This window comes from Rhyacophila brunnea, unplaced genomic scaffold (genome assembly GCF_057557595.1).
Source record: "Rhyacophila brunnea isolate RB1 unplaced genomic scaffold, BYU_Rbru_1.0 scaffold_23, whole genome shotgun sequence".
Classification (NCBI taxonomy): domain Eukaryota; kingdom Metazoa; phylum Arthropoda; class Insecta; order Trichoptera; family Rhyacophilidae; genus Rhyacophila; species Rhyacophila brunnea.
The window spans coordinates 1,226,466-1,239,208 of record NW_028232893.1 but is presented as its reverse complement, the minus strand read 5'-3'; the positions used below and the strand labels follow the sequence as shown (position 1 = coordinate 1,239,208).

The following is a 12,743-nucleotide window of genomic DNA, read 5'->3' as shown; positions in this document are numbered from 1 at the left end:
AGTTAATTCTGTTTTGTATGGAAAGTTATTTGAGAAAAATCCGTAAAAAGTAAAAGACTATTATTAGTTGCTGAGGGGGTGGTCCTAGCAACTAAATTATTAATATATACGTACGTTACTATGGAAATTAATATGAAATGTCAAAATGACATTTCAGTATTCTATATGTGTTTGTTTTTTATTTACTTCATATCAAGTAAAAAATTGAGCATATTGAGCATAATAATTCAACAGAAAATTTTAAAACTAAGTATATAAAAAGTTCTTTTTATCTTGTAATTATTTATTCTTTTATTCCAGCGCATCTATTCGTTACACAAGACTGCTATCCGCAGCTATCAAGGGTAGTTTTTCATAATATGTTTGTATCGAAGTATTATAATTGTTACAATAAGTTAGCCGACTAAACCAAGGGTAGTCAACCTTTTCATACCTACCGCACACTTTTGTATCTCTGTTAGTAGTAAAATTTTCTAACCGCCCACCGGTTCCACAATAATAGTGATTTATAAAGTAGGGAAGTAACTTTACTTTTTGAAATTTATAAAGCAGAGTTACAGCAAGTTAAAGCACACAATAATAATTACTTACCAAATACTTTATGTAAGACTTTCGCTAAGTTTGGCAGAATAAATCTTTATAAAACAACTTATTGTAGTTACTTTGCATACATATAAGCATGAAGTCTGACAAAATTACATTTAATTATTAATAAGATCCTTGAGGTTGATGCTGCGAAACAGAATACTGGATATCTGGCTCAATTTTTGTGAGGAACAAACGAAGGTCTCCTCTTTCGGCAATATTCAGGCGGTTTCTTTCTTTGGTCATAATATGATAACAGCACTAAAGGCTGATTCCACAAGATATGAGGTAGGGAAAATGTTTTTAAAACCCCTACCGCCCACCATGAAAGCTGGAACGCCCACTAGTGGACGGTAGGGACCAGATTGACTTCCCCTGGTATAAACAATCAAAACTGTCTATCTCGCTCTAAAATTTAGCACATCCAAGAGACGTGCTGTTAAGGCGATACTTCAGTGAAACGGCAAATAGTTTTCAACTATAGGCGCGACAAAATTTTGGACTCGCTGGCAGTCTGAGAGCGAAGGTCGGGGTGTCAATACGTCATTTTGTTTCATGATGGCGACGGGGGTAGTAATTCTTAAATCGTGTAAAGATGACTAAATTACCCATTTACTTTAAAAAGAAAACATGTCAATGAATATATTATTATTGTTACTAATAGAATAATAAACAGAGCATTAAATGGACGCATGTTAGATTTATATGACAAATTATATTTCGGTCGGCATGCGTCATTTGCTCCCGCGACCCGCAATCCACGCATCGCCTAGCCACGATCTTTTTAGACCATGCCTCAACTGAGGTATAGCCTTAAAACACAGCACTTATTGTAATTGTTACAATAAGTGCTAATATTTCGATACAAAACTACCCTCGATAGCGGCCGATAGCAGTCTTGTGTATAGAATAGATGTGCTAATGCCTTTATGGATACCTCGCATTTACTATCAAGGTTTCTTTAAGGATTTTCGCACGCAAACAACTCTACTTGATGCTAAGTCAAGTGCCGGCTGATAAAAACGGATGATTGAAAACAATTATTTTTTTACTCGCATCAAGTATTGCTAATTTGAATTTGACCAGGGCCTATGAAACCACTTTGCAAAAGTTTGGAAATTTTTTTGAAGTGACGTGATGCTGATGAATATTTTTTTGTATTCATTGAAATGGAAATGAGAATTGCGATTTACAGAGTGCGAAAATTATAACTTGAAGTGTCATGGCCGCCGTCGTGGCGCTGCGATATATTATGAAAGGATTGTCAGTATTAGGTGACTTTTTGTTTTAGAGATATGTTTTCTAAATATATCTTATTTTCTGTCAAAGCTATGGCACTTCACGCTTTTTTGGCATGTTTATAGTCAATATTTCGGTATTTCAGCCCTACGTAGGAAAGATTGAAATGCTGGAGGAAAATAAGATCATCCAAGAACAACTCCTCAATGGTTCTGTGCTTAGCTACAAGGTGCATTTCTCTTTGCCCTCACCACTGCCAAAAGTCACTTCCATCGTCTATAACGGGCGAGAGTATTGTTCCAGTCCACCAGGTAAATCACTAATTAAATAAGTTTCCTTATACCACAACCTACGTACTAAGGATTTCAATTGAAAGTTGGTCAAAAAAGAATAAATTAGAATTTAATACTGACAAATGCTTTTGTATTACTTTTTCTAGGTCAAGAACTCCGATTAAATACAATTATATTATGTCAAAAAATTCTTTAAAACGTCAATCTGAGGCGAAAGCTCTTGGGATAATTTTTGATTCTTCATTATCCTTTCACTCGCATATAACTTCCACGGCTCTACGTGCGAGTAAGCTTCTAGGATTCATCATGCAACAATCCAAACCATTCAAGAATCCTAATGTATTACGTACACTCTACGTCTCATTAGTGCGTAGCATTCTTGAATATGGGTCGATTATCTGGTGTCCTTATGAGGTTTCCTATACGCTTATTTTAGAACGCGTCCAGAAGAAATTTCTTCGATGTCTTTATTTTAAAACATTTAACTATTTTCCTTTCGATAATTCGTCAGATGATTATTTTCCGACTGCCTTTCTACAAGGCATGCTTACTTTTCACTCTCTTGAATCTCGTCGGTCTCTTCTGCTGTTGAAACACTTTTGCCTGTTATCGCGAGGGATGGTTTCCAATCCTGGTGTCCTAATGAATTTGAATTTCCATGCGCCTGTCAATTACCTACGTGGTCGCAGTCATGATTTATTCTGGATTGGAACCGTTTCCTCGTGTCAAGCCTATCAGGCACCATTAGCGAGGGGTGCAAGACTAGTAAATGCGCTCCCTAAAGACATAGACATTTTCAATGATGTATTTTTGAAACTGTATTTTTCTGTATAAAATTGTATATTTTCCGTTCTCAAAAATTATATTTTTCTGTATTAAATTATACTTAAGTATGTTTTGATTTTTTTTTTTTTTTGTTATTATTATTGTTATTATATATATATTTCTTTTTCTATATTCTCTTCTCTCTTGTGAGGGTAATGTTTGACTTATAATGTAAATCTCATGTTGTGTACGTCTTGAATTTAGATTTGTTATGTCCACAATGTTTTGTATTCTTAAATAAATAAATAAATAAATACCGAATGAAAATTTCAATACCGGTTTTTCGGTATTTCTTATTGAATATTAATACCGGTATTTTTTAAACATTAAAAAAACAGAAGAAGGTGCTTATCAATAGCTATTTAAATCTTTTAAAAATATTATTTTATAGCAAAAATCTACATACCTACATTTATTATGTTGACATTTAAAAATATGTATTGATCATAATTGTAGAACTAGTGACTTTTTACAAATAATTTGAATATATTGATAATTTTAACTAAAACCTTCAAAAGTTCATCAAGTACAAATAAGTCCGGCTGCAGGAAATGCTTCTTAAATTCAACGCTTGTACAGTCATCAATAATTATTATAGAATAATAATTGAACATTTTTGCCATTGATGTTTTCTATTTCGAAATAATATTATGATAATTCATCGCGACAATTACTTATATAAATATCAAGCCCTCCGCATGAGCCGATTTTAGTGAGTAATGTTTTACCAAGTGCATAGCCAACACGCCAGTGTTGCCATAATATAATTTATAAAAACATCGCTTGTAAAATTATAACATTGAAATAAATATTCGATATCTGGCAACACTACGACACGCACACAGTCACACATATTTTCGAATAATCCAGGAAAGGGTCGCGGAGGAAGCGTGAAGGGAGTGCGTGAAAAAGTTCGTCATGTTTTGAGGGACAAACACTTGCAATAGCTCTATCTATATTTTTCTATAATCTAAGATAAATATATTTTGATAAAATTTGTTTTATTATTTTTTCACCTCTGTTGGATTCACTCAATATATTTGCATTTTAGCAGCACATAACTTATAATTCATTTTCAAAAACGTAAACGAGTGTGCTTTCTTAATACCGAAAATTCCGGTATTTTGGAGTTTTAAAACCGGTGTTGATACCTCCAACATTCACCCTCTACCTTTGTTAGAGAGGGTGATTTGCTAATATCTAATAAATACTTGTATCTTTTCCGTCTACATTCTACAGATGCCAACGATGGCCCTAATGAACACGTGACGACGATCAACATAGACCACACATTGTCGACTGGCGACACGGTGGATGGAAAAATCACCATGGCTGGTACTGTGATCCCAGACAACCCCACAAACGCGTTTCGACACCACAGTAATCAACATTACAAACAAATCATCCCTCAAGCAACCAATAAGCGAATCAAGCGTGCCAACCCGGTTTCGAACAAGAATAAAGGGTATGATTCCATATTAAATTATAGCTAACCGAGTTCATACGTTCAATGTGTGCAGCACACAGGCGGCCGAATGAAGGATCGGCGACAGAGCTTCTTGCATAATATAATATATTACTGCGCCAGTCGCCACTTGGTTAGCCTGTCTTCGTGAGTTATTAATAATACGTTATCATAAGTTTCCGGTGAAATTTTATCTACAAGACACAGAGATAAAAATGAAATACTTGAAATCCATTTTATGTATACACCCGATCAGGGGCGGCTCTAACTTAAGGGTTCGTAAGGACCATCCCCACATCGTTATCATGGTCAAAAATACATGTCCTATATTTTTATCATTATTATCCATCAAAGCCCGTTGCAATTTTATATAGATATTTATTATTATTATGTGTGATTAAAGCAATGATTGTAAATTGTGTAATATCATAATGATGATTACGCGGTATTAAAATAATTAATTTAATTAAATACGCCTTATTTCTACCGGACAAATTATGAAAACTATGGCGTCTATTTTTTTTCGCGATACAAATCTCGTTCTACAAAGGATGCGAATGCTTTAGCGCTAGTACAAACCTACAAACTTATCTGGAAAATGGCTAAAAATGGAACTATGGACTACCATAAGACGCCATTTTGAAAAACGTCATTCGAATGTCAGATTTTGACAGTTACGAGTCGTGATTGGGTAGTTTTCGACAATGGCTCCCCCATCTCATTCTCCAGATAAGTTTGTAGGTCTGTATACGCATATTGGGGAGCGAATCAAATGACCCCTACATGAGTAAAAACGCTCGCTGTATGTCGTTGTTAAAAACTGATAATGGTAAGTCTATAATAATCATTATTATTAATTAAGTTAATATTTTTAAGCACGCTTTTTAGGTGTGATTAAGTAACGACTGAGATAATCATTTTATTATAAGTAGCTTGCTACATAAATACTGTATAATATGAGAAAGTAGGTAGGTATGTAGATTTAATAATTAATGGCTGAACCCCACCACCTAGAAAGTCATCAAACCGCCACTGCACCCGATCCTCTTTTTGCACGGAGGATACGTTTCAAAGACTACCGTGCAAAACAAAAACGTTTAAAAAAGATAAGGTGCCCATACAAAAATGGTAGATAGGTTCCATTACTTAAAATCAACTCAAAATACGAAATTCATGAACTCAAAAATAAATAGAATTTATTTATTACTAGCTGAAGTACCCGGCTTCACACAGGGTCGCTTCGTGGTTATATTTATCTTAGATATTTAAAAATAATAAGAGGTAATTATTTTTTTAATATTAAAATATCTGTGTAATACAATATATCAATATGAAAATAATTCTAATAGGAGTAAAGGTCAAACAAAAGAACACTAAATTAAAATCGAATCCAAAATATGCAAACGTTATTAATGTTATTAATATGCAGTAACAAACCAAAATTGGATGGAACAAACTTTGTATTTTATATAATACTAATTTAGAAACCTTCGCAGGTGTGCGCACAACTTACAAAAATTTCATCGCAATCAGATGAATGGTATAAGAACGTATATGAATAGAAGAAGATAGAATAGATGAAAAAGAAGAAGAAATGGTTGTCTCAATTTAGAAACCTTTGCGGGCGTGAGCACAACACTTGATCAAAATTTCTTTGCCTTCGGATGAATGGTATAGGAACACATACGAATAGAAGAAGAAGAAGACGATTGTACTAATTCAGAAACCTTCGCGGGTGTTGGCACAATTACTGAAGAAAGTTTTATTGCAATCGGATGAATGGAATAGGAACTCATACAATTAATAGAAGAAGAAGATGGTCGTACTAATTCAGAAACCTTTGCGGGTGTTACCACAACAACTGACGAAGGTTTCATCGCAATCGGATGAATGGTATAGAAACCATACGAATAAAAGAAGATATAATGAAGAAGACGAAGAAGATGTTTGTACAAATTCATAAACCTTTGCGGGTGTTGGCACAACCACTGACGAAAGTTTCATCGCAATCGGATGAATGATATAGGGACCATACGAATAAAAAAAGATATAATGAAGAAGAAGAAGAAGATGGTTGTACAAATTCAGAAACCTTTGCGGGTGTTGGCACAACCACTGATGAAAGTTTCATCGCAATCGGATGAATGATATAGGGACCATACGAATAAAAGAAGATATAATGAAGAAGAAGAAGAAGATGTTTGTACAAATTATGAAACCTTCGCGGGTGTTGGCACAACCACTGATGAAAGTTTCATCGCAATCGGATGAATGATATAGGGACCATACGAATAAAAGAAGATATAATGAAGAAGAAGAAGAAGATGGCTGTACTAATTCAGAAACCTTTACGGGTGTTACCACAATAACTTATGAAGGTTTCATAGCAATCGGATGAATGATATAGGAACCATACGAATAAAAGAAGATATAATGAAGAAGAAGAAGAAGATGGTTGTACAAATTCAGAAACCTTTGCGGGTGTTGGCACAACCACTGACGAAAGTTTCATCGCAATCGGATAAATGATATAGGGACCATACGAATAAAAGAAGATAGAATGAAGAAAAAGAAGAAGCTGGTTGTACTAATTCAGAAACCGTTACGGGTGTTACCACAACAACTGATGAAAATTTCATCGCAATTGAATGAATGGTATAGGAACAATACGAATAAAAGAAGATAGAATGAAGAAGAAGAAGACGATGATGATTTTTCTAATTCAGAAACCTTTATGGGTGTGCATACAACCACTTACCAAAATTTCATCGTAATCGGATGAATGGTATAGGAACCATATGAATAAAAGAAAATAGAATGAAGAAGAAGAAGATGATGATTTTTCTAATTCAGAAACCTTCATGGGTGTGCATACAACCACTTACCAAAATTTCATCGCAATCGGATGAATGGTATAGGAACGCATACGGGACAGACACACAGACAGACAGACAGACATTCATTTTTATATATTAGTATAGCCTATACTCTTCGCAAAAGTGCAAGCAATAAGTTGACAAAGTTTTATCGCAATCGGATGAACGGTATGGCAGTGCATTCAATACGAACAAACAAACAAACAAACAAACACACAAACAAATATTATTTTTTATATATTAGATTTATAAATTAAAACATGTATACATAAAAATACATAGTTTTCAATTTAAATTAAATTTAGCGTCGAGAAATATATTCATTCTGTTACTTGACAATAAACGTGCCCGTTTACTGCTAATTTTCTTTGGCGAAAAATCACTCTCATTGCTGGAAATATTCAATGACGCTGACGCCAAAGCACGCGGCGCGTCTCTAATATCGAACCCGAAGAGACTGACTAGTGGCGCCATGTATGTACGTATGTATGTCTTGGCGGCATCCGGTGACAACATTGGCGTGCCGTCCGTTGCAACACATAAGTAAATAAAAGATATTAAAAATAATCGGTACTTTTTTTAAACCGTGTTATTTCGAAACCGTGCAAAATAGCCGTGCAAAAAGAGGATCATGTGTATTATAAAATCTAATTTATATGCCTATATGTAGTCACAATATTGAAGCTCCATGTTATATAAATAAAAAGATTTTAATATTAATACTATCGACCGAAGGTACTTGATGGAGTTTGAATTTAAATTCTAATGGATTTAAATTTTGTACTATTCCGTTACGGTATCCATACGTTACCATTGTTCCTAGAATTGACGATTTTACACCTCTTGAGTGTAGTATTTTTATTGTTTATAAGTACAAATGATCTATTATTAGGCTTTGACGATTTATTATAATATCCTTATTGAGTAAATTATTAATTATTAATAAAATATGGGTTTTTTTTTACTAACACTTCAACTATTCGAAATTTGTTTGTTATATTTTTTATTGTGACCCTTGACTTGATAAGTAGGTTATGGGGTATTTACCTACTTTATTGTATTGCTTTATTATATAAGCTAGATATAAGAGTATTCGTTTTCAGTGTGTGTTTACCTTTGATGAGTGTTATACACAGCGTATGAAGATGCCGAAAGGCGAAATCCGGGTCGCAAAAAATTACTCAAACGGAATAGTACAAAACTGAAATCCATTAGAATTTAAAATGATTTTAAGCTATACATATTTTCATTTCTTATAAAAATCGACGTTTTTTACAATAAATATAAAAAAACATTAAAACCGTGAATTAGTCTAAAAATTTTACTGTAGGTACATTAGATAAAAATTATTAATAAACTAAATTTTAATAATAAGCATGATAATAAAATAACTTGTAATAATAGGATGGGATCCTTTAGGCTAAGGCCAAATAGGCAGGTGCTTCGCTAGTCCTGAGCTAGATGTTATGCTTGTCTACTAACACTAGTGCCACATTGCAGGCTAAGTGCTTAGGTACAAATTCATTTGAAATTTGGGAGCGCTCAAGTCAACATCGATATGGCACTGTCAAAACTAACCAGAACCACTACTTCTTACAGAGAATTTAAGTTTAAAATTTCGAAACTCGCAAATTTGTTGTTGGGTGCATAATGTCAATGCATCTCGAAGTACTCTTGGAGAGTTTCAACTGCTCTATAAAGAATTACGGAAGTACAATGAAATGTTTCTTGGTTATTTGAGGATGAACCAAGAAAAACTTGATCTATTGTTGAACAAATTAAAAGAGACGTTACGAAAGGTAGATACGCATTTCAGATGCTCAATAACACCTAATGCCGGCGCTCCATTGGCACGCAAGTCAGACGATTTACAGTCTTCGGACTTTTTTTTCGCGTGGAGCACCCCAGGTCTGCGGACTTTTTAATCCGCAGACCAGGCTCGTTGGATTTCAAACATGTTTGATATTTTACCTCCGAGTTGCCAGACTTCGTCCGTCGATCGCAATGCAAATTTGATTTGACATTAATACGCAATCATTCGGACCGCAAAAAAATCTGTAATTGTTTTAAACATTTTCATTGATTTATTTGTTAATTTACACATTATAAAATGAGAGATTTACCAATTATTTTTTTATTTTTATTTATGAAATTCATAAAAGAAAACGTAAATCTTGTGTTGTTTTCACTGCTATATTATTTTACGCAAGTCTACATATAAATAACACAAAATTATAGGGTTATCAGAAGACATTACGATAATCGCAATTTTTGACTTTTGACAGCTCGACTTTTTTATTCGTTCATTGATCAGTAGCAGGGCATAGACAAATCGGACGATTTATTGTCCTCGGACTTTTGGCTCGCCAATGGAGCGCTGGCATATGGAACAACTGGTCGGAACATTAAGGTGGGTTAATCCTTTTGCACCTCTCTGCCTCGCAATATTTTGTCATCTATGGGCATACTGCGGCCCATTCATAACCTCAAAATATACGTTGTTTGACGTTTGTCATACTAAAGTAACATCCACCATCTTGAAAAATCCATAGACAATGGCAAAATCACCAGGTGACACAATAAAAATAACCATCACGTTGTTTCGCCTCAGGTAGCGAGGCGCAAAGCTGTGGCCATTGCGATAGAATAGTGTGCGTTCGTTCACTGGGATATGCCACCTAGCACGTAGCCACCAAGCAAGGCACCTGCCTATTTGGCCTTAGCCTTAACAAATGTTGCACAAAGTATTTTTTTAAATTCTAAGTGTATCTCTGATGAATGAATATTATTCGTTTTAATGCTTTTAGAAAGGAATACTTATAATATCATCGATGTCAGGTTTGAATCATGGGTCTGGCAAATACACATATTATTTTTCAATGTGGGTTTTTGAGTCAGAGTATGGACCTAATAAGTTTAACAAGTGGCTAATAATCATTTTTCGTTAAAAACAAAAATCTGTTTACACAAACCTCCTCGCCGTGGAGGCCCATAATTATGATCTTCTTAGAAACCGCCTACGGTGGCCGCGCGGCTTAAGCGTTGGACTATCATGCCGTGGGTCCCAGGTTCGAATCCTGGGTCTGGCAAGTACACCTATTGTTTTTCAATTTGTGTGTGAGTCAGGGTGTGGACCTAATAGGTTGAGCAAGTGGCTGACATCCATTTCTCGTAAAAAACAAAATCTGTCAATATTTGTATTAACAGATTTTGGTCTACTCTGTGGAGGCCCATATGATCATATCAGGATCGGACATGATTGGCAAAAAAAAAATATAAAAATTGAATTGGACATGGTTATGTATTATGTGTAAATTATCAACAACAACAAAAATGTCTCAAATTGCTAGTGTATTTTTACGCTAGACGCTTCTGGTAGGTGGAGGATTCACCTTAACAATAGTTTCTCGTAAAAATATCTAATATGAAAACCATCTCGTAAGTAGAGTTGGGTATTTCCCGAAGAAAATCTCAATCTCGAGATTCGGGATTTCCCGAAATGATGAAATTTTGAATTCTCGAAATTGGGATTTCCAGAAAAGAATTCTCGAGAATTCTCGAGATATCGGGAAATTTAAAAAAAAAACTGTAAAAAAATCCTAAAATCTGTGTAAAAACAAACAAATTCCATTTTTATTTATTTATGCAAGAAGACAAACAAATAGAAGTAGGAAAACAAAAATAATTCAAAACATTACTTATTCAAATAGAATTTCAAAAAACACAGACTCTCAATTGCTGCATCTGACAATCGCGTACGCTTTGAGACACAAAAATCCTTGCCGTTGGCTTAATTGTATTAAATGACCCGATCAGTCTTTGAACGTTTTCTGTCCACTTTTTTCATATAGAAAAATCGTTTTTTCATTTAATATTTGATAATAAAGAAATCCCGAATCTCGAGAAAAGATTCTCGAGATCCGGGATTTCCCGAAATGTTAAAAATTAAAATTCTCGAGATTCGGGATAGAAAATCTCGAAAATTTCTCGAGAATTCCCGAAACCCAACTCTACACGTAAGGCTGTCAGAATCCAAATCTATTAGATTTAGACTGGTTGGGATGTTGGAAGGTTGGAACCTAGACTTAATCTTTAATTATCCCAAACAGATCGCCTAAATGTGGCGTAAGATTGAATGGTCAGTCGAAGACGCCGTTGGTGGTGAAGGGAGTGGAAACACAACCCGGTGACTGGCCATGGCTTATCACCCTCTTCAAAGTCACTGCCAATGGGCCGGCCTTTCAGTGTGGAGCTACCCTGCTTACACAAAACCATGCCGTTACAGGTTTGATTCACACTCTTACTACATACTTATTATATCCTTATTACAAATTGGCATTTGGTATATTTGGAGAATGAAATTTATACTCGCAGGAATTTCCCAAAGAATTGTTAAGACGGTGCTTCAGTGAAACGGCAAATAATTTTCAACCATAGGTGCGACGAAATTTCGGACTGGCTGGCAATCGGAGAGCGAAAGTCGAGCTGTGAATACGTCAATTTGTTTTGTGATGGCAACGGGGGAATTAATTCTTAAATCGTGTAAAGATGACTAAAAAACGTTACCCATTTACTTGAAAAAGAAAATATGCCAATGAATATATTATTATTATTATTATTAGTAATAGAACAATAAACAGCGTCATTTGCACAATCTTCGCGTCACGTAGGCACGATCGTTTTTGACCATGCCCCAGCTCAAGTATAGCCTTAAGCACTGAAAGAAGTCTTTCAATGCTAAAGACGCGCTAGGCGCGTAACGATTTGGTGGCCATTATATTATATAATTAGCATGCTATTTGAATGTGGCAATTAATTAGTAATTATCTAGTCTTAAACGAAATAAACACAATATATTGTACATACATAATGAGGCTACTATTTGCAAACACGGCTCATTCGAAACATAATTTGCAGCAAAATGCAATAAACTGTTTTACAGAATAGTAAAATACTAATTATTTGTTTGATTTCTTAGTTCATGTGTAGTTTCATCATCATCACCAGGGGCGCGACAACCCGGTGTGGGTCTTGGCCTCCTCCAACAGCTCCCTACACCTGTCCCTATCCAGTGTGGCCGCTTTCCAATTCGGTACCCTCAGAATACGGCAGTCACTGGCAGCTCCATCCAACCAGCGTATATTTGGTCTGCCTCTTCTTCTACGCCCTATTGGATTGCTGGAAATCACTCTCTTTGCCGGTTCATTGTCATTCATACGGTGCACATGACCTAGCCATCGCAGTTTCTCAATGTTAATTGATTGAACTGCGCTACAATTTTCGTACAGCCAGTAGAGCTCAGCATTATGTCTTCTCCTCCAATTGGTGCCGTCCCTGATCGGTCCATATATACAGCGGAGAATTTTTCTTTCAAAAATGTTCAGGGCTCGTTCATTTCGCAGAGTTAATTAATGTCCAGGTTTCCGATGCGTAGGTGAGCACTGGCTTTACAAGTGTCTT

At 35.1% G+C, this 12,743-nt stretch overlaps 1 protein-coding gene across 1 annotated transcript in view; it reads left to right on the top strand.

Annotated features, from left to right (window-relative positions):
• LOC147069322 (chymotrypsin B-like) overlaps nt 1-12,743 on the top strand; it is a 41,842-nt gene that overhangs the window by 21,779 nt on the left and 7,320 nt on the right. Inside the window, exons 2-4 of the mRNA XM_085950735.1 lie at nt 1,970-2,135; nt 4,182-4,407; nt 11,393-11,568. Of these exons, the coding sequence (XP_085806861.1) occupies nt 1,970-2,135; nt 4,182-4,407; nt 11,393-11,568 (568 nt within the window). The remainder of the gene's footprint in view (nt 1-1,969; nt 2,136-4,181; nt 4,408-11,392; nt 11,569-12,743) is intronic.